Source organism: Eschrichtius robustus, chromosome 19 (genome assembly GCF_028021215.1).
Source record: "Eschrichtius robustus isolate mEscRob2 chromosome 19, mEscRob2.pri, whole genome shotgun sequence".
NCBI classification, from domain to species: Eukaryota; Metazoa; Chordata; class Mammalia; order Artiodactyla; family Eschrichtiidae; genus Eschrichtius; species Eschrichtius robustus.
In genome coordinates, this window is record NC_090842.1 from 49,294,592 (window position 1) to 49,317,824 (window position 23,233).

The window sequence follows — 23,233 nt, forward strand, 5'->3', positions numbered from 1 at the left end:
AGAAATGAGGCCAGAAAGTCCAAGGTGTTTGCAGCCACTTGGTCAGATCTGCCTTTCTCCTTGAAGAAGCCCTAGGAAGAAAGCCCTGGAGGAGATAATAACGGTGTCTTTCACAATGGAAAGGTCAACCGACCTGTGTTTATTGAGTGACTCAGTGGGCCAGCCCTTTGCTCGGCTTTGTAGGAGATTACGAGACAGGCAAACCCACGGGGTACTCTTGGCAAGCAGGCTGGAATCAAAACGCATAAGAAAAATGAGAGAGCAGCCCAGAGCAGCATGTCATTGTGCAGAAACGTCCAGAAAAGGTTCAGAGGATGGGGCTGTGCTGGGGAGGCCCCGGCAGTGGGGCTGGGTGGGAACACCTGAAGAGGCAGAAAGGAGAAGGCTGGGTGCTGCAGACGTGGAGGTCAGAGTGTCACTGGGAGCTCTCCAGGCCAGCTCAGCAGCTGGGGGTGTGTCCGTGTCCCTTTGCTCAGACCAGCAGTGAGTCCTGGACGGGGTCTGTCAATCATGTGGCTCTCCAGCCGCTCCTCTCTGATCACTGCCCTTCCTGCCAAGGCCTCTTTGAAATTTGACTAAGGTTGTGAGTGCATGTTTCAGCATTTCTGGATGCAATTTGGTATCATAGCAAAGAATCAGAGGATATTTTCTATCACTTAAAGTATGTTTCTCTCCCTCTTCCTCTGAGCACCTGACCCCACAATCATCGCTGGCTTTGAAATAATAGACCCATCATAATTATGAGAATTAGTCTGGAGGCTTCTGCTTTATTTGCTCAACTGAGGTTATTGAGGCTGTCTTCAGAGGTAGAAAGGGTGTCCGGGACCATCTCGGCAGAGATGGCAAATTCAGAGAGATCTATGCCTGCCGGGTGGGGGCAGCCAGGTGGCGAGGCTGAGGGAAGGGCCTGGGGAAGAGGAAGCCCCCTCTGCCCAACCCAACAGCCGCTGCTCCTTGGGACCCTGGACCCAGCGTTGTGAAAGCACAGTTTTCTCAGGAGAAGCTGGAAAGCAAGATGACGTGTGAAATGCCGCTAATTTGTAAATGTTAAAAACAAATTTAGCAATGAAAACCCTGTGTAATGAACATTTGAGATCTCCATTAGATGGCTACCCCAACATGCTACAGAAGTGGAAACAGAGGCCCAGGCCTGGAAAAGAACATGGGCTAGGTCATTAAGGTAATGGACACTTGTGTCCCCTCTGCCTCCTTGGTCCAAGTCCCGAGGCATAGTGTCCACAAACATCAGGCTAGGAACTTTCTAGCAGTATGCTGCCCGCACTACCAGCTCCTTTCCAGAGGCTTCTGCTTGCCCTTGGCCAGGGATGGCTGGCAGCCTCTCTGTGGCCTTGAACCTGTGTTGCAAAGCCTGACTTAGTCAATGCTCTGAACTGGCTCTGTGACTGTGCCTTCCAGGTGGTGAGGCAGTGGCAACGTGGCAGCCCTGGGCAGCATGGAGGGAAGGCCAGGGCTCTTATGGAGGGTGGCTTCAATGTTCTTATAGGGTATGAAAGGAATAGAGTGAGAGTTAATGCAGAACTCTTTCTTTGGCTTAATTTATTATAATATATGTGGCTAAAATGTAGATCACACTGCTGTTTTGGATCTCCGTTTTGATTCCCAAAATTGCAATCATGATAGGTGGATTATAACCGTGCTTTAACATACAGATGAGGAAATGTATTCCTGTGCAATTTTCCCCTAAGGAGAAGTCAGAGGATAAGGGGCAGGAGTTTTGAATAACCTTGCAACATTTAGTTGTCTCTCTCGGTTATGGGACAGAAATTAGCATTATAAGGCTATATGTGTTGTGAATGCAGCACTGCTTTGAGTATTAGTGTGGAAGAGCTTCCAAAGGGAACGGAGAAAGCGATTTTCCTTATTAGAAAAAGTCACCACGATCTAATCTAGCAAAGTGGTGTCACCTTGTTAAATTGTTGTAGTTATTTAAAAATATGAAGTGCCAGGCACCTTGCTAGAGGCTGGGGATGCCAAGGTAAACCAGACGGACCAAAGATTTGCTGGGGTAGTGAGCACCAGCAGGAAACATTGGGTGGTGCCCAGCTAGAGGTGAGCTGGGGAGGGGGCAGAGGTGGAGGGACGGGGGGCAGTGAGAATGGCCGGAGGCTCGGGGGTTGCAGGCTGAGGGAGAGGAGCAAGCCTCACACAGATGGGAAGGCAGAGTAGTCCTCATTCTGGCGGTGCACGCAGAGCACCCGTGTGGCGGGATGCCCCCGAGAACATATGTCTGGGCAGACTTTTCCTCAGGGCCAGACATTCAGCAGAAGAACCAAGCAGAACAACATCCTGATATGCTGCCCTGGGGCCTGGGCTCTGCTCTGTCCACCAGCAGCGGTCCTCGGCCAGCACCCACTCAGCCTCTCCCTCGCACCCCGAGGTTCTGTTTGTCCAGATCATGCCCACCTGCTGCCCCCACCCCAGAATCTGGGCTGGGGCTCTTGAGAGATGTCAGTTCTGCAGAACAACACTCAGACTCCCCTTCCCTCCCAGGAGAGCTGGCTGCAGCCTCTCCCCTCACAGTGCAAGCCCTGGACTCGGTGTTACCAGGGAAGGTCAGTGGAGGAGAGTGAAGGTCTTAAAAGAAGAAGGTAGCCTCCTTTGGTTACACTACATGGAATGACCGCCCAGCCTCCCCAGCACCATTCATTCATTCATTCATGTATCCATCAGTCAGTCAGTCACCAGTGTTTTCTGAGCACCTACTCTGTGCCAGGATGTTTTAGGGACATAAGATTGAGAAAAATAGACCCCATCCATCCCAGCTTTTACAGAGTAGACAAGCTAGTGGGAGAGATAGAAATTAAGCAGGTATCACACACACATATGGTAAGTACAACCTCTGATACGTGTCATGAAGGTTATGTTCTGGGGTAATCGGGGCTGACCTGACATAGTCTGGAAGTCCGAGAATGTCTCCCAAGGAAACAGCTTTGGAGCTGAACCCTCAAGAATGGTGGGATCAACCAGGCAAGATGGAGGTGGTGTTTGGGGTTCGTGTTTCAGGAAGAGGGACCAGCATGTATTGAGGTTCCGATGTCCATCAGGGAGAAAGTTCCAACCTCTCTCTTTCTGGAGGGCCAGAAGGGCTTCCTTGGGACTCTTACATGTTCGGGGAATGCCCTGGACAGATGCAGAGAAGGCGGGGGTGGGAGCGCGTGGCCCCCTGAAGCATTGTCGAGGAAAGCTCCCAGCTCACATCACATCACAGTTCCAAGTCACTGCCCAGTGCCTGAAGGATGGCTCGAAAATTCTTTCTCAGTACTGGGGTCAGGGCATTTTCTGGTCAGAGGGCCTCTGGGGTGCAGGACCGAGGGGCCCGGTGACTGTGTGTCTGGGCAGATGGGGTGCTCTGCAGAGACGTTTAGAGGCAGCCAGCCCGTCGCCCTTTAACACCAGCCATCTCGTGGACGGAGCACAGGATGGAGAGGCCTGAGCTGCCCAGAATGGTGAATGCTCCTCTCTCTCCCCGTCATCCTGGTCTAACACCTGCCCCCAGGTCTTCCTCCTCGCCCCCTAGTTACTCACCTCAAAGGGATGTTTGGAGTAAGTGTGTCTCGTCTAGGAGATGCCTTGGGGGCAGGTGCCAAATAAACTGTAACTTCGGGGTTAGAACACATGGGTGTGAGTGGAGCCTTGTTCGTGGGTTTCCCACCACAGAGGCTGGTGTCACTTTGCACACTGGAATTGATCTTCCCATCGTGGCAATGTGACTCCTACTTGGAATGTACTGGGGGAGGGGGCTGACCGTAGGCAGGGCTCCTATGATGATGCCATTGTATGAGTCATAACCTCTGGTTTATCCTGGTCATCTGTGTGGTGAGTATTCCAGACCTGGGTAGGTCAGGGGAACTGACAGTTGGAAATCTATCAGATGCCCTTTCCTCATATTATCTCATTTGGTTTTCACAAGGGATTGCAAAGTAGCACCGTTATTTCCGCTTTACTGACAGTGTTTGGAGTCTGGGCAAGGTTAGGAGAAGCATTTACAAAGACACAGCTCAGAAGTGGCAGGGCCAGGTTGGAACCCAGAGCTGGCCATCTCAAAGCCAGTGACTTTCCCACTCTGCTGTGATACCAATGCAGGACTTAAGGTATATTAAGGCCTTGCAAACCCCCTATCTCAGGAAACACTCAGATTCCTCTGTACCATTATCCAGTTATACAAACAACGGTGCTAAAGTTCATGAAGCTTTAGCGGTTTGCTCAGGATCACAGAGTTTAAATTTTAACTCAGATCTTGGCATCAAACACATCTTGGTGTTTTGAGGTGACCCCTTCTGCCTTGCAGTCTTTGCACGTGGCTGGGGGCCGTGGGGACAATTTGCTCTGCTCCCACCACCCGTCCCTCCACAAACAGGGCAGTTTATTCGTGCTCCCTCCTTCCCTGGGGGCTCCTTGGAGAACACACTCATTTTGCTTGTCCCTGGTCAAGATTCCTTTGGACTAGTCTATGGGATTTCTAGCGCCTGGAAAGTTACCTTTTAGATACTTTTATCTGCGATCAAAGGAAGAATGAGCAGACTTGACCTTCCTGTTAGAAGCTGCTACCCAGGAAGCTAGTCCCCGGGGTCAGTTCATTCATTCACGCATCATTCATTCATGCATGTGTTGGTTGAGTGATGGTTGTGTGCCTACTATGTGCCGGATGTGGAAGAGGAGGACTCACAGGCTGGTCCTCTGCCAGTTGCTGGCTAGAAGGAGAAGAGCAAAATCCAGACTCTTCACCTGGCCAGAGAAGATAGTTGAGGGCCCACTCAGGATGTGAACATGACCGGGAGCTATCTGAGGTTTCTAACACAGCCTCATTTGTAGTTGAGAAAGGCCACTCCTGTGGTTATCAGAAAGCAAAATTTGTTTTTCTCTTTTTGACTTACTTCACGCTGTATGACAGTCTCTAGGTCCATCCACCTCATTACAAATAACTCAGTTTCGTTTCTTTTTATGGGACTTGAGGACACAGGGAGGGGGAAGGGTAAGCTGGGACGAAGTGAGAGAGTGGCATGGACATATATACACTACCAAATGTAAAATAGATAGCTAGTGGGAAGCAGCCGCATAGCACAGGGAGATCAGCTCGGTGCTTTGTGACCACCTAGATGGGTAGGATAGGGAGGGTGGGAGGGAGATGCAAGAGGGAGGAGCTATGGGGATATATGTATATGTATGGCTGGTTCACTTTGTTATACAGCAGAAACTAACACACTATTGTAAAGCAATTATACTCCAATAAAGGTGTTGAAAAAAAAAAAGAAAAGAAAAAAGAAAGCAAAGTTGCCATCAAGCCAATCTCTGTGGGGGAGAAACAGCAAAATCTTCGCTGAACGTGTCACAGTCGTATTGGCTAAAGTCCACTGCCCTACCAGCAGCCTGGGGCGGCGTCAGCCTTGCCAGGACACAGACACTGGACCGCTGGATGGGGAGGGCCATTCCCCAGGGCATCGGCTCTAGCTTTGTTTTGCCAACAGGTACCAAGACAATGGTCAGTGGGGTAACCTCGGCTGTCTCCTTGGCTCCTCTGCTTTGTGGCCTGAGCCAAGTCTGAAGGTTTTGTCCTTTGGAGATCTACCAACAGGCAAAAGAGCTCCAGAAAAATGTTTGTGCTGTGATGAGCAGAGCTGGGTAGAATTTTTTTTTTTTGCTAATTTTTATATGTCAACTGGAGTATTTATTACTACAAGGTATTGAAAGTTGCAGCATATATTCAAAAAAATTTAAATCTTGATCCATTGATAGTAGTCATCTGATAAAGGTTCTCAAATTAAAAGGGCTAGATAAGTGAGTGCGGCTCAAAAATGGCAGTAACTTCAGAGCTGGCAATTGACACTTGTTTTCTGCCACTGTTTACTCTTCAATAAAAAATGCATATTTACCATAGCAACCTCCAGATCACGTGGTGCCCTGTCTTACCCGCTACCCTCTAAAACAGAATAGCTTCTTAAAGAAACACACACATCCTAATATGCATGCTTTCAGATGCAAAACTGTGTTCTTTATAAGGAAGCCCTCTTTCCTGGGATTTAATGCTAATAAACATGTCATCTTTATAGAAATCATTTTGGTCCCATGTCTTAAATTTTAGGGTGTTCACTCTGGAAATCAAAATAGAATTACTCTTGGAAGGGCTTTTGATTATCTTGAGAGTTTGCTGATTATTTATTTTAATACAGTTCTAAAATATATATATATATATTTGTGTTTATACATGCATATATATATATATATATATATATATATATATATATAATTTTTTTTCAAACTGCAGCCATTAGTATTGTTTGGGAGGGGGTTTGGTGTAGATTCTAATGACCTGCCGCTTCATCTGTGATTAAAGATTGTCATCTACACGAAGCTCAATTGCAGCCTGAATTGTTTTTCACTGTTAACTTGGGAGAATTGCCTGGGTTTTCAGAGCTTTGGAGAAATTGCTCCAACCCGGACTTTTCAGGAAGGGAGCATGCCTTCTCATTCTAGACCTTGTGCAGGTGTCAGGCCCCATCGCTTGGGGCTTGTGGAGTGGGGAGAGCACTAAAGCCACAAGTCTCTGCCCTCCCCCTCAAGCCATCCTTGCTTGCAGGGGGTCCCTTTGGCAATATTCATGTTAAAAGCTACTATTAATTGGAGCATATCCTGCACCAGGCACCGTGCTAAATGAATTGTTATGACTATCCCTGTTTTGCAGATAAGGAAACTGAATGAACCTCAGAGAGGTTATGTAATTTGCCCAGGATTACACTCCTAAGAATTGTTGGAACTTGGTTTTAACCTGAAGCCTTTGATTGCAAATCTGTTCCACTTAATCTGTGATTGGAACCTTTCTGTCAGACGTAAGCTGGAAGGACAAGTGGGAATGGGATAAGGGGCGGTGAGCGGTGCCTCCCTTCTCAGAGTGTTCTTGGGAGATGTCGCGTGGCCTCAGTATCAGGAGAGTTTTCGGGTCCACTCTTCCCATTCTGGTTTGCACCTGTGCCTGACAGCCGCATACTCCTGTGCTGCAGGTCTCCGTGGATGCCACAGCCCTGGGGCGGCAGTGTGGCTCTGTGTGTGATGAGAGCTGTGGCCAGTGCCCCTCTGGGGCACCTCAGCAGGCTGGGGGTGGGGCGCATCTGAACCAGGCCTGGTGGATTTTTTAAATTCCTTTCAGCCACATACAGACCAATCTGAAAAACAAGAACATATTGTGACTCTGTTATGCTTAGTGGCTTTGGGGGAAAATCCGATTGTGAAGTGAGGCAGGGCTCTCCATGGCGGAGTGGCATTGTGACCCGAACTCGGACAAGGAGAATTGCCCAGACCCCACGGCCCGGCCAGCCAATCTGACTGCAGTGTGTCCACAAGCCATTTCATAATTATCCATCATGAATGCCTCCATGCTGCCTTAATAGATTATTGAAAATGGTGCCTGCGCCTCCCATGCAACCTCTAGTCAGCCCCGAACTGTACATACATACAAGCCGGGAGAGGTAATTGCTTATCATGTATCTTTTTGTTCCAGACACTTTTATAAAAGAGTATGTATTATGTATGGTGTGACCTTCAAATGTCAGGAATGTGTTGTGCAATAAACTGTCAATATTTGTGGTTATAAGGTACTAGATGACTTTTACAATAATTGGAACGGCTATATTAAAAGCTTGGATCACTCAGCTGGTTAAAGAGAAAGACACAGGCCGGTGTTCATCAGGGACTTGCCTTCTGCCAACGATTAAATGAAAGATATTGCAAGGTGCTTAAGATGTCTTCTTTGTTTAAAAAAGAATATGGCAAAACATGTCTCCAGGGGGAAGCGTTATCTCCAAATCATCCCTTCTCCTTTCAGTGCGCACCATTCCCAAAAGAAAACTCAGCCCCACAAGTTATGGCGACCGACTAAGTGCATTGTAAAAAAGACTGGTCCAGCTTGTTCTCAGTGTCATTTAAGTAAGAATTCCTGAAACATACCCGACAGTCAAAGAGATCTCCTCCAATCTTCCCCCCAGCCCCCTCCCCACCCATAGATGAGGGGGCTGTAAATTACCTTAAGAGGATCTTAAAAGCTATAGTTCTTTTAAGAAAATAAATTATGTAGAAATCTTTTGGGAATTTATGCTTTACTGAAAGTAGAGGCTTCTGTAGTCTGTAGTTTTTTTTGTTTTTTGTTTTTTAAAGAAAGGAACATGTAATTTAAATTACGAAGAAGGGAAAGCAAAACAAATATTTTGCAATAATTACAGTAGTAATTGGGGCATGGGTTACTTTTAAAGTATCTGTCTTGTTACACTTTTCTATTGATTAATGTTTCTTTATGCATATGGAGGGCTATTTCTTCCAACGCAATGACATCTTCCTTTTTAGCCAGGGAGTGGGCAGATGAAACAGTGGAAGGTTTCCTCAACAACACGCCCCCATCTTCTCAAAAGCTCACGTGTGACCTTGCTGATTAGAGTGTGTATGTGGTTCCTTCCACCTGGATGGAGAGAGACCCGGGAGACGCCCCGAGGCCACCTCCTTCAGGAAGCCTCCCCAGGCACCCCTGACCTCCTTCCCCCCTGCTGTTATCACACTCCGGCCCGGCCCCTGATGGTCTGTGCTGAGCACTTTGGGGGCATTTCTGGTATTTTGCTGGTATTTTGCTGGTACCCGGGGCCAGTTCCTCCCAGGCTACTCAAAACAGCTTCCCTCTTGTAGTCAGGAGCTGATCTTAGCCTCTGAATTTCAGTTTGCTTGCCTTCTCTGATTCTTTTATTTATTTTGAAAAAAGTATGTACAGTTTTTTAAAGTATGTATGAGCTATGAGCTGAGTGCCTACCATGTGCTGGGGGTATAACAGCAAACAGTAGTTAATAGTCCCTGTTTGCGTGGAGCTTGTGTCTGGGGGGAGACAGGTGGTAAGCAGACAAATACATAGGTCAGTTAGCATTTGCAGCAGGTTGCTTGAAGGACCAACCAGAGAAAGAGCGCCCTGGAACCTGGAGTCGGGGAGAATTCCTTCAGACAATATGGTCAGAGACGCCTCTCCCAGAAAGGGCCTGTGGACTAAAGCCTGAGTGAGAGTCTCCGTGTGAATTCTGGGGGAAGAGAATTCCAGGTGGATGAGGCATCAGGAACAAAGCCCTAAGTTGGGTACCAGCCAGGAAGGCTTGAGGAAAACAGAAAGATGGAGGGCTGGAGTAGAGTCAGGAGTTGGGATGAGGTCCGAGCAGCAGCGGGGGCCGCTTAGGTGGGGGTTGGAGACCATAGGTGCTGGGGGTTATTCTAAAGAGCAATGGAGCCAGTGGCCTTCCCTCCCCTGCACATAACCAGGCTTTTCCCAGGAGATGGCAGCCCCCTGGGCCGTCCCTCTCCAGACTCATCCTCCTGCCTGGTTCTCGTCACCCAGGCCAGTTCATAGGTGACGTTGCTCTGCCCTGGTTCACCTGAACAGTTTCTGGGATGGATCCCTGCCCACCAGGCCAGAGGGAAGAGAGGGGTGTGCAGAACCCAAAGAGACCCATCACACCCAGCTGTCTTGTCAAAGGTTGATTCTGTGAGTCCCAGATCCTGCCTGCTGCGTCCATGGTCACAGTTCCCAGGCTGTGGACTCAAAGTGCCTACCCACCGCTGGCCCTGAGGGCCTTGGGAGAGCTGGCAACCCAAGGATTACAGAGGATGTTGTCAAGGGCAGCATCACACAATGCCAAAGGGAAGAGACCCCATGGGTGGCCCAGTCACCAGTGGATGGGTGGGGGAGGGGAGGGTGGTTCGGAACACTCCCCTGACAGTTAAGAAAGGGCTCTGGGTTTGGTAAAACCAGAAACACATTTGGCCCACAGTGCTTGATTTTGAAGCCCTTGTGTATTTTAAGGGAAATTTAATCCATATGTTTCTGATTCATTTTCACTTAACTCATCAAAATGTTGCTTTAGAGAAGCTATTTGAGATCCTAGTATCTTATATTCTTTTCTCCAAATTTTAGCCTTTTAGTGACCTATTTCCCCAATTCCAGAAATCCTATCTTGCTAACAGCAAATGGAGCTCTACATAGTTTTGAGTTTGGGTCAGAGGTGAGGAAGGCGATGATGGAGGACATTCACCTCTGCTCCCTGAGATGTGTCACGAGCTCGGGCCTTGCCAGTGAGCCCAGCCTGGTCCCCAGTCCTAAGAACCCGCAGGGAAGCTGGCTGTTGCCTTCTCACGAGTGGTCATCCTTTTCTAAAATAGCTCTCTATTTAAACAAATACTTTTGCCAATCCATATTAATGCTTAACTGTTTAACATGACTATATATGGCCATCATAAACCAGAGAACTTTGATGAAACAACAGAGACACCAAATTAATACTGACCCAAGGCATGACTGACGTGTTCCAAGAGTTAAGTACAATTGTTTACAGTAATGTTATAATTTTTATGCATACCATTAATTTAAAATCATTTTTAAAAATAAAGGGAACTCTTCATCAGGAACCTCTACCACAGTAATCATTGTTTTGAGTCTGTTTATTTTAAAGGTTTTAAAATAAGGGAAAGTGTTGTTAAGCTTTTAAGAGGAACTATACATTCCTCTGGATTTTTCCTCCAAGGTCTTATTTTTCCTCCCCTGAAAAGATCTTAAAACACTGGTATATGTGGGCAAAGATATTAATAAAGATGTGATTTTTTGGTGTCATGCTCACACTTTAGACTCCACAAGTTGTTTTTTCCTTCATTAATGAAGGGAGATCTGTGCTTTTGAGATGCTCTTTGCACAAGACAGACTTTTAGAATGAACTGCACGACTCATCTGGGAAAATGTGTTTACTGTTATAGTAGGAGTTCCATAGAAATTAAAATACCATGGCCTTTTATGTCGTAAAGTAGTAAATGCTCAGGTATACAGACAGCTCCCTTACCCACCTGAGGTCGCTGGGATAGCTCTCCATTCCCTGCACGGGCTCACCATCATCATCATCATCATCAACATCATCATCATCATCACCATCATCATCAACATCATCATCATCATCATCATCATCATCATCATCATCATCATCATCATCATCATCAACATCATCATCATCATCGTCATCAACATCAACATCATCATGACAATTTTTTTTAAATAAAAATCTTTCCAAAATGTACTTTTGGGCGTGTGAAGGGTAAGGCTGCCTGGCAGGATGAGGTGAGTAGTGAGAGTATGTGCACTATTTAAAAAGAAACCTTCTTTGCTTTTTCTTTTTGGTCCCACTCTGCCTCTTTTGGTCTCTCTGGACCTTGTTCTCTGTCTCATTCTGTGAATTAATAAGACTACCTAGAGGATTGGGTATAAACCCAGAAGGCCTCACCAGTAGAAGGTTCACAGTTCTTAGTTCCTGAGTCCTCCCACTGTGACAACTCTCCAAATCTCCATGACTTAACAGAACCAAGATCTTCTTCTCATTCATGCACAGCCTGGCTCGGGTCAGCCCCCCTCCATCTGGTGACGCAGCCATCGAGGCATCCTCTGTTTTGCGATCCTGCCCCCTCGACCTTTGTGTTGCAAGGGTAGGGTGGCCGGGGAGGAGAGGGAGACAGTCAGGGGCACACTGTCTCTCCTCTGCATCGCTTCCAGCCATTGGCTGGACTAGTCAGTGGTCCCAACTTAGCGCAAAGGCAGTTGGGAAAAGTAGGCTCTCGTGGAATACATAGGAGCACGTACTATCCCTTTCATGGTCATTTCCTCCCATATCTCTAAGAGCCACCCCTGTTGCTTATCTGGCTTAGGTTGGGCTAGGGTGGGTGAAGGAAAGGCCGCTAAGTGGGTGAAGACAGCCTGCAGTGGGCTTGGGGCTCTTCCAGCATCGCAGGACTGCAAGGAGCCGAGGGGAAGGGCCAGTAAGTCCAGTTGGGGTGGGGTGAAAGGATTTGCCTGAGGACAGCCAGGCCCCGGGGACCCAGAAGCAAAAGACTCTGCCTCCTGACTCCTGAGGCAGCCTTCTTTGCAAACAAGACTATTTTAAATATGTACTGAGGAAGCTCAGTGTTTAAAGATAACCTGGGGGGAAAATCTACCCTTAAAATACAAAATTATTTCATAAACCAAGTATTTAAATTCCAAACCAATATGTGAGTAAGGTTAAGTATAACATGAGGCACCCATAAATTCAAATCATATTTGTGTACAAGATAGCCAGTCTCAGGGATGGATTCAGACAGCTGCTGATAGTATTGTATGTGTGTCTGGGCTTTAACGATTGAAAAGTTATTTGTCTTTCTTTCTAAGCATCTGATTCTTTGTCTATCCAGGACTGCCAGTTTGTGGCGGTTGATGATGAGGGTTCCAGTATGAGGATCCATGACCATTTTTAATCCCCCGGCCCCTCCTTCAGCCCACAGCTATGGAACCTCCCTCCTACCCTCCCTCTGTGAACTCTCAGGGAAGGTAATGAACCTTAATGTCACCTTGGCCTAGGCCAACCTTGCTATCCACTCAGAGGCTTAGGAGCAGCAAATGGAAATGTAGGAGGCATGGTTTCTGACCTTGAGATGACAAAATTAGGAAGGTCAGTTGTCTGATGTCCCCCACCCCCAAATAATATATCTTTTTTTAATTGAAGTATAGTTGAAGTACAGTATTATATAAGTTATATATTTTATATATAAGGTGTACAGTATAGTGATTCACAATTTTTAAAGGTTATGCTCCATTTATAGCGATTATAAAATATTGGCTATATTCCCCATGTTGTACAATATATCCTTGTAGCTTATTTTATACCTAATAGTTTATACCTCTTAGTTCCCTACCCCTATATCGCCCCTCCTTCTTCCCCTCCCCACTGGTAACCACTGATGTGTTCTTTATATCTGTGAGTCTGTTTCTTTTTCTTTTATATTCAGTAGTTTGTTGTATTTTTTAGATTCCGCACGTAAGTGATAACATACAGTATCTGTCTTTCTCTGTCTGACTTATTTCACTTAGCCTAATACCCTCCAGGTCCATCCGTGTTGTTGCAAATGGCAAAATTTCATTCTTTTTTTATGGCTGAGTAGCATTCCATTATATATATATGTGTGTGTGTGTGTGTGTGTGTCACATCTTCTTTACCTATTCATCTGTTGATGGACACTTAGGTTGCTTCCATATCTTGGCAATTGTAAACAATGCTGCTATGAACATTGGGGTGCATGTATCTTTTCCAATTAGTGTTTTTGTTTCTTTTGGATATATACCCAGGAATGCAATTGCTGGGTCATACAGTAGTTCTAGTTTTAGTTTTTTGAGAAACCTCCTAAATTCTTGAAAGAAAACTTGAAATGATTGGATCCATGCCCTGTTTTTTATCTAACCACTCTCAGCTTGTAGGAACAGGAGAAAGCTTGCAGAGTTTTTGATACCTACTACAATTCACCTGTTCTAGGCTGAAACTTGGGAAGGGTTGCATGTATAGTCTGTGTTCCTCTGGAATATTATTTGCTGCCACCATATATAAGACATCCATTCCTGAAGAATAGATCCCATATTATTTAGTGGGGTCAAGAAAAGAAACAGGAGTCCCAGGAGTTATTTCTCAGCCCTTTCCCCATCCTATGAGAGCCAGAGCACACCCAGGCTGAGGCTGTGTTGCCTGTAGCCGGATGCTCCAACTCTCAGGGACACCCCAGCCTCTAGGAGCTGGCAGCGCTCCTTTCACAGAGAAGCAAGAGGAGCAGCCAGTGGGCCTGAGGCCGACCTCTGTTCACATGCCCACCTTCAGCGTACTCAACACATTTAGAGAAAGTGTCTGATCAGAGGGAAGAGATAACTGCAGATTTTAGGAAAAGGAAATTTTTTTTTTTTTTTTTTTTAACAGGTGCCTTTCTAAAGTAGAGATGAAAGGCTTCTCAGGTCTGGCACCTTTTTTGTTGTTGTTAAATTTATTTATTTATTTATTTACCTATTATTTTTAGCTGTGTTGGGTCTTCCCCTCTGCGCGAGGGCTTTCTCCAGCTGTGGCAAGCGGGGGCCACTCTTCATCGCGGTGCGCGGGCCTCCCACCACCGTGGCCTCTCCCGTTGCGGAGCACAGGCTCCAGACGCGCAGGCTCAGCAGTTGTGGCTCATGGGCCCAGTTGCTCTGCGGCATGTGGGATCCCCCCAGACCAGGGCTCGAACCCGTGTCCCCTGCATCGGCAGGCAGATTCTCAACCACTCTACCACCAGGGAAGCCCGGAAATTTTTTTTAAAAGCTCATACCAATCCAAAAATGGCCTGACAAAGGATCACAGGTGTCATTTTCATAATGCTTCTTCCTTTCTGTCGTGTGTTTCCTGGAAGGGCTGGGGAAGGGCTGGTCTGTCCATAAGCAGGACCCGTGGTTCTTCCCTGGCCAGCTGTGTGTGGCCACAGGCAGAGCCTCGGGACTCCATCTGGGGAGCCTTGCAGAAGGACAGCTGCTAGTGCTTTTACACTCTGGGCGGGTAGAGAAGGAATCGGAGACCAGCTTCGTCTTCCCCTCTGAGCGAGCCCCTTGAGTTCTCAGCGGGGCTGGGCTCGGTTTAGCACACCTTGTTCCTCGATATCCATCCAGGTGTAGGCAGGGACCCACACACAGGTCCTGTGAGTGTGCAGCTCAGCGGGCCTTCCTCTGCCATCACTGACAGACTATACTTGGCTTTCAGCCTCTCCGGACACTTCCTGGGACCACCCACAATTCCCCTTCATCGTCGCTCAAGTTTGTTTTTCTAGTTGGATTAGCCTAAGAGTAAACGCCATAGACCTTCTGGCCCTCCAAAAAAAAAAAAAAAAAAACACAAAACAAAACAAAACAAAAACAAAAAAAACATTCTGTGTAAAGTGAAAATTAGACTCTTAAATCTGCAAAGAAAGCTGTTTATCTTACAAATTCATTCTTTTTATTGGGCCACACATATCCAGGATAGAAAGATAAAAGGAAAACAGATACAGGCCATTGCTTAGAGTGTCATATAGTGAGACGCTTCTCCTCCTCACCTTCCGTAAAGCCGGCGGGAGCGCAGGGCTGCAGCCTTACCTGTCTATTTATCTATATCGTGCCCTGGGCCAGGCCTCACCAAAAGCTGCAGTGGAAATACGTTCCCCACACTCTCTATTCTCTTCTGTTGGACAGCCCCGCCTTGGACTGCTCCCCAGGGGCTCCGACGGAGGAGGATCTGGGGAAGGTGCTCAGCTGCAGACCGTGGGACGTGAGGACGGGCAGGGATGCAACATCAAAAGCCCACACCTGCCTACTCCTGTCCCGAAGTCAACACTTAGTTCAGATCATCATTCAAATGGACAGCTCATGGCCTCCTAACTTAAATAGGGTATCTCAACCCTGTTGCAGGGAGCACTTGGGTGGAATTTTAATCAGGCTCGTTGTTATTTTAAGCTGACCTCATGATCCCACAAAAGGAATGAGTAATGCTGGGAGGGCAAATGCAACAGGTTTGGGGTTGGGGTGGCTCGGGGGTGGTGGAGGGAGATGGGTAAGAGATGGCGTCTCAGCTGTTTATAACTAGGATGCGGTTGACTTGGAATTGGCATCTGGCATCTGGCCATTGTTCTCCTGGGCTCTCGGCAACCTGGCTCTTTAAGACAGAGGTGGTAGTAGCCCTGGTGGACTTGACCTGCGGGCAGGGACTTCCTGCTAGGACTGCATGTGGGACATTTGTTTGCCATGACCTGGCAACACTCTCTTGTGCCTGTTTTCCCTTAGCAGCAGCCCAATAGCCATCTTTGGTAGTCTCTCCACAGTCACGTGGACAACCACAAAGCGAGTGCTAGGTCGAGTGAGTTCTAGATGTGGATGAACTGAGTCCCCCTCCCTGTGTAAAATTATGAGGAAAAAAAAAAGCTGGGCAGTTAGACCTTTTGAACGGCTCTTCCAAGGATGGTTAGAAGAGCTGTGGAGAATAGGATTAAAAGTGAGCCTTCAAGGAAAATTTCCAGGGTGATGATGCCGTCGTGCACAGTCCAAATTCAGAGAGGATGCTCGAAGCCAAAGGGTTTCCACGGTTGCGCCGAGCAAACATCCAAATAAGAATTAAGTGCGACTGCCTTCATCTTGTTCATGGCCTAGAGGTCTGTCCCTTTTGGCTGTGAGCGGAGAACACCAGGAATGGATGTTGAAGAATAAAAGCAATTTGTATTTTCCATTGCTTGGAAGGTACAAATCTTGGTTTTTATTTGCTCTCTGCAGAACTCACAGGTCTGCTTATTATCCCAGAAGGTCCCCTTGTTCTCATGGTGAATCTACCAGGAGGCCTAGAGGGTGGGCTGGAAGCTGCGGCCAGGACCCTGCCAGCCTCGGGAGCTTGGGTTCTGTGCCAGGCGGCAGCCTCCAGCCCTGCGGGGAGGCCAGAGGAGAAGGCTTGCCTGCCTCCCCTTCTCGAGATGCAGAGTCTCAGCTCCTGCCCTGCTCCCCTGATGTCGCCTCTTTGGCAATGTGATGTCAGGCCTCGGGTGTTGCAATAACATATCCTCCAACCACTAGATATTTTCACGGTTTTATTTACTATTATGTCCTATCATTTCTGTGCAGAAGGCAGCCGTATGTAAATTTTATTCCATTTTCTAATGGTTTGGGTTACATAACAGATAACAGCAGGAAGCAAAATTTGTATTGATACTTTACAGAGGAAGTTCTCAGGTCACTGCACAAAGATTTAACTGCAGTGCTCTAAGTTTATGGGAGTTTTGCAGCTGAGTTTCTGCACATGACTTTGAATATGTCACTATATGTTTATCATGGGCTAATTGTGGAACCGCATTTCCATACTTTTTCTTCTCCCTTTCATGAGATTACACCAGCCAGCGATGGAGGCAAGACTCTACAAGGAAGAAATGATCAGTTTGGGATAATTTTCTTTCCTGTCCCAAAATAGCTGTACGTCTGCATGTCTTGGGGACTCAGCCGAGACACATTTTTTTTTCATTTGTTGCCTGATATAATGCAAATGTGATTTTGATCCTATAGCAAACTCTCCAGCTAGTCCGTATTATAAATTAATCAGACTCAACAACCACCAACATTTTTAAACTTTTGAAAAAAAATATTTAATAGGAGCTAAGCAAAAGAAGAAATCAAACCAGCTGCTGACACAGCTGTTTCTTTTCTTGTTTAATTCAGTTCAATATAAAGGTACCATATGCTGCTTAAAATGATGATAGGAAAGATGAAATAATTTAAGAGAATAACAAGAAAATACGTGAATTGTCAGCATTCTGTCAGATTTAAAGAATGAAATAGACAGGTGTAGTATTGACATGTTTAGCCTTGTGTGGTGTTGGCAGTTTTGGTGCGAACAACTTCTGACACGTGCTGAAGTGATGTGAGAACGTTTCTCCTCCATTGCAGACATTGGCGAGGAGGCTGGGAGATCTGCCGGCGTCCAGCAGCCCGCACTGCTTCGCGACAGGAGCCTGGGCTCGGCCATGAAGGACTGCCCGTACTGTGGGAAAACCTTCCGGACATCACATCACCTAAAGGTCCACCTGAGGATACACACAGGTGAGGGATCCAGGTGCACAGCTCGGAGGAGGAGGCCCAGGGCTGCCACGCTCCTGTCCTAGGTCTACCCTCTGTGGGCCTATCCGTGCACCATGGTGTGGGTCTGAACTGACCCTAACGACCCAGTTCTCTACTCCATACTCACCCTCTTGAATGACACACGGGCATGTGGACATGGATCTCCCATGGTCCAGGCCTGGGAGGCTGATGCTTTGTCCGAGGCCCTGCGACATTTGCTGATGGCCTCCTTCTGCTGCACTGAAGTAGCACCTCCCACATCCTCGCATGGACCAGGGGTCTTTCAGGTGCAGATGATGAGAACCCAGCTCAAACTCTAAACATACAAGGGCATGTAGGAGGTCTTTGAAGGCAGGCTGGCTTCTGGCCCAGCTGGGGTTACGTGCCCACACCTGGGACTGGATAGATGGAGAGGAGGATGGGTGTCTCTCCACTGGGTCTCCTCAAAAGAAAAATCGAGATGCTCTTAACCAAGCCACTGGACCACTGCGGTCATTTCCCCTGTTACGGCGTTGTCCGAGCCCCTCGAGTTGAGGGCTTCTCTTGGTCTCTCTGTCTTGTCTCTCGGTCATGGTTCTTGTGAGCTTTTCTGCTAGTTGTTTGCACATTGCCAATACAAAAAAAAATCTCTCTGATGTATGGACACCTCCATTTTCTTTGATTTTTCTCCTGACACTTTATCTATTGGAGTGTGAGCTGCTTCAGAGGATAGACAAATATGCCATCTATTTTCAAAAATAATTGTGGTCTATTTCCTAAGGAATCAATAAAGCTTAGGGTTGTGAAGGATATTTAGTGTGTACGGGCCTCATGTGCAGCATGCGGTTAAAGACAAGGAGCCCTCACCTGGGCCCTCACCTGTGCCTGCAAATCTCCCTGACACCCAGAGGAGCCCTGAGGACAGGTGGCAGTGGGATGGGCTGCTGTCTTTATTCTCAGCCTGGGTGCAGTTGGCCATCACCACTGTCCCTCCCTGTCCTGAAGCACTTCTCTCATGGGTTCACCCCAGGGCAAAGAGGGGTCTCCTAAAATTATGCGCCAAGCTTGCTCACTCTCCAGGGTCCATGGGACCCGACCCATCTTGCCCATCTTCACCCTTATCACCACCCTGTGACCCCACTGCCTTCTTCCTGTTCCTCCAATGCAGAGTGCTTGCTTCTGCCACAGGACCTCTGCACCTACTGCCCCCTCCACCTGGAATGTTCTTCCTCCAGGTGGTCACTGGGGGCTTAGCTTCATGTGATCTCTTCAGAGAGACTGCGTGACTACCCTGCCTGAAATATCCCTCATGCTCCTGTTTTATTTTCTCCATAGACTTAACACCTTCTGAAATTATCTTGTTCAATTCAGTTGTTCATTTCCTTCTGTGTTGTCTGTCTTCCACCAAGTAGAATGTGAAGGTGTAATATTATCCATCTATTTAATTGCTATAGAACCCCGGGGCCTACAAGAGCACCTTGCAGTAAACTGCAGCTTACAGGGGGCATGGTACATTTATTTGAGAGGTTGAATGACAGAACAAATAAGTGAGTGACCCTCCTCCTGCAATGCCTGCCCTGTGATGGGTAACACAGAGGGGACAAGTGCAGTGGGGAAGGTGGACCCTTCCCTAGGGAACCTGTGGTCCTTTGGGAAAGGCACCCTGCACACATGAGCTGGTCAGAAGCCACAGCGTGGCAGCCAGGCTGCAGGTGCTAGATTCCTGGTTATGGATGGAAGACTCTTCCGCAGGAGCTTCGTGAGGAGTCCCTGAGTTCCTGCCTCAGGGCCTTTGCACTTCCCTGTAAGATAGGTCACCGGCTTGCGCCCTCACCTTCAGAGTTTGGCACCAATGTCCCCTTCTCAGTAAGCTCTTCCCAGTGATGGGGCTCAAGGCGAGGCAGCTCAGCTTTCTCAGATCATGGTGATGTCCACTTTCCTCCCCAGGTTGGAGCCGGGTCCACTAGTGTTGTGGTTGGGAGGGACCCACAGACCGTCAGGACATGGGAGACAGTCCACCAGGGCACCCACGGTCTCACTGCCTAGAGGAGTGTGGAGACCTGGCCAGGCGGGTGCTGTGGTACTGCCCTTTCATGTGATGTGGACACAGGCTCCTGGGCCAGGTTCCCCAGGTGCGTGATGGCTCACAACGGGTGAGGCCGGCCTTGCCGGGGAGTGTAGGTCTGGAAGGAAAGGGGCAGTGCCTCCCAACCAGGAGCTCTGCCGACCCTAGGGGCCCCCACCCCCATCAGCTTGTCTGTGGTTCGAGTGGAAACACCACAGAATATTCTTGGTAAATTAGGACTGAAGCTGGCAGAAAGAAGTCTTGCTGAACCTGGGTAGAAACAAATGGATACTGTTTTTAGAAGTTTTAAAGCTTGAGAAAGATTATGTTTTTCCAAACTTCTGCTTCTTTTGCGTCACAAACTTCTGAAGTTTGTAATCAATAGTCTTTGGAGACACAGAGAGAAGCAAGGCAGAGCCACAGACAGAGGCATTCCAGAAACTTCCCAGAATAAGGGTGAAAATGAAAGAAGCCATGGAAACATCACACCACCAGCCCTCCTCGGAAACAGAATTTGCAGTGTTTAAAAGGCAGAATGGTAACCAGATAAAGATCAATTTCCTTTTATCAAAGAACAAAGAAGTTGGAAAATGCTTACACTTGTGCTTCTGAACAGAACAGAAAGTGTTACACGTTATAAATCACCAAAGTAAAACATCCATTATGACAATGTAAAAGTGTAGATTACGTGTGTAATTAAAAATCAAAATCAAGTGATTTGTTAATGAATGAGTTAATAGGGGCCCCAGTTGTGGAGATGTCCTGTACTGCCTTCCCCTTTCTCTTTGCGGTTTTGTATTTCCAAGTGACATGGCCAGAGGACAGCAGTCTCCAAAACAGAAGAGTTGTTTTCCAAGATGCCATCTTTTGAAGTTTTTCTATAATGGACCCATACGAGCACATTAAAAATCCAATGTGTAATAAATATATTTTAATTGGTCAGGATATGAGGTGGAACATTCTCTTGTGTCTTTCTGTCCTACTCCATCTCTATGGGAAGTTTTGATCGTATAGCATCAACTCTGATAAAAACACTTTCCTTTTTTAACTCCACTACATTAACTCAATTACTGCTCTTCTTCTCCCGACACCTGTTTATTAGAGAGGTTCTGAGCAGATGCACCAGTCAGGTTGCTTTGGACACCTGGGGGCTGGGCAGAGCCTGCAGGGAGCAAGAACGTTTCTGTTGTCCCCCAAGCTCCAGCCAGATCCATGTGTGATGGAGGGGAGGCACCCAGAGGACCCTCACATCCTAGGGCTGCCTCTCTCTGGCTCCTGCAGGGCAGACGTTGATTGCTGCCCACCCAGGGAAGGCTGAACTGCTCTCCTATTTGAAAGTTGGGCTGATTAGGACCCAATCACTGGACGTGTGTGATTTGTCTTCTAGAGCACGCTGCCAGTGATTGGAATTCAGAGCCAGTCAGTAAGGAGACTTTGTCAGTTAGGGTTCTCCAGGGAAACAGTGTGCGTGTGTGTGCGTGTGTGTGTGTGTGTACACATCTATGTACATATACATACATACATATCTATATACGTATATACATATACATATATAGACACATCTATATACATATATACATCTATAGACACATCTATATACATATATACTTCTATATACATCTATAAATATACATATATATACAAATATATATATACACATCTGTGTACATATACATATATACACATCAATATATATATACATATAGAGAGAGAGACAGAGAGAAAGAGAGAGGTCTTTATTATAAGGAATTGGCTCACTTGATGATGGAGGCTGAGAAGTCCCATGATCTGCAGCCGGTCAGCTGGAGGCCCCAGAGAGTGGATGGTATAAGTTCCAGTCTGAGTCCAAAGACCTGGGAAGCAGGAAGGCTGATGGTATAAGTCCCAGTCTGAGATGGAGTCCCAGCTCAAAGAGAGAGCTCCCTTACTCAGATTTGTTCTATTCAAGCCTTCCACGGATTGGATGAGGCCCACCCACACTGGGGAGGGCAATCTGCTTTCTCAGTCTACTATTCAAATATTACTCTCATCCAGAAACACCCTCACAGACACATCCAGAATAGCGTTTGACCAAATATCTGGGCAACCCTTGGCCCTGTCAAGCTGATGCATAAAATTAACCATCTCAGAGATGCATCAGCAAACAGTCATACCATGCAACAGGAGGCAGGGATGCCCCCAGGTTGCCCCTGACCGAGGCCAGCCAGTCATTTCTTTATTGGCTGCCTGCAAATGTACTCCATCCGTTCCCTCACTACCCGCTCCCCCAGGTACTACCTTGGGGATACTCTGAAGGGTCCAGTGTGTCTGTTTTGTGCAGGCGGTAGGCAGGTAGTAGTCAGTTCCTGAAAGGCTGGAGGGATGTGCATTCCCCACAAGCCCCAGGAGGGTGTAACACCCCATGTGATGGCCCACCTGTGTGTCGGGTTTCCCAGGGGGTGCCTGTTGTCTCAGGAATGACCATTCTAGAGAACTATAATAAGCAACCTCACTCATGAAAACTTGTAGGCACTAAAGTTCAGAGACTAATTAAAAATAAATCTCATTAGGTTTTTTCCCCTCTCAAACTATGCTAGTGGTTTATTAATCTGGTTTTGATTTGCTGCATGTGTTGGTCTGGCCCTGAGTTGGGCACCTCTTTATGGACTAGATTTGTGCAGGGAAGCCAGCAGTGGTTCTCCGGGGGTCTCAGGGTGGGCTGAGGGGCATGCCCGGCACAGCCCACCCTTCTGGGTGCTGCCTCAGTGATACAGCAGCTGGGCGCTGGCCAGGTGGGATGCATGGGGTGCCCTCCTCGGCTCTCACCTGCATTCTTGGCATGAGACCCGAGGCTCCTCTGTCCTGATGGAGCCAAAGGGGACTGTGGAGGTGAGAAGACTTCTCTCCTGCAGCCCCTCCAAAGGGTTGTGTGCCCTCCCTGTGGGGAAGGCACAGCCTGGGAGTTTTCTTGCCTCATGACTGAAGCTGTCTACACAGCATGACAGCAACTGGCTGCCCACAGAAAAATTCAGCCAACAAGGATAGTATAACAACAGCAATGACAGTAACTGTAGTCACCACTTTCTGTGCACTCACGTGTGCAAGCACTGCTTGCTGCTTGTGGATTATTATTATTCGCCCCTTAATCCTCACAGCACTTTGGAGACCAGGTTCCAACTCCCCTCTTATCCCGCCCCGTCCCCTTTGCAAGGGGAGGGAACTGAGCCTCAGAGATGTGAAGCTACCCACCCAGAGTTGCCCAGCATTGATTACAGGTCACAATCCAGATCTGCCTAATCTAGAATTCCATTCTATTAACCACTGCACTGTATTGCTATTTTTACTTTTCTGGGTGAATTTTTGGCTTGTTTTAGGGAATTAATGCAACATTTCTTTGACAGTGTGTGTCCACACCATAACCAGCTGGAGGAAAGGAAGTGACTTGTACCCACAAGGTGTGTTGACGCAGCCTCCCAGCGATTTAAAAGGGAAGTACTGTGCACCCTGGCTCCTCCTTGCTCCCTAACTCAGACTGGCCTGAGGCCTCCTTGACCCGCTTGCCTCCATTTCCCACCAGCCCAATGAGCTTAGGGAGGCAGTGAGGCAAGGAAACGGCCACTGTGGCTGGTGGAGGCTCCCTGACCCCTGGCATGGAAAGTGGGGTGGAATTAGACGCTGGCATAGTGGAGATGATAAACTCCTGATGCCTTTTTGGAAACTGCCTTTCAACCAAGCAGCGACTGGTC

General features: G+C 47.5%; 1 protein-coding gene across 1 annotated transcript in view; it reads left to right on the forward strand.

The window, feature by feature from the left end:
• ZNF536 (zinc finger protein 536) overlaps positions 1-23,233 on the forward strand; it is a 229,328-nt gene that overhangs the window by 56,277 nt on the left and 149,818 nt on the right. Inside the window, exon 2 of the mRNA XM_068529227.1 lies at positions 17,294-17,446. Coding sequence (XP_068385328.1) covers positions 17,294-17,446 — 153 coding nt within the window. The remainder of the gene's footprint in view (positions 1-17,293; positions 17,447-23,233) is intronic.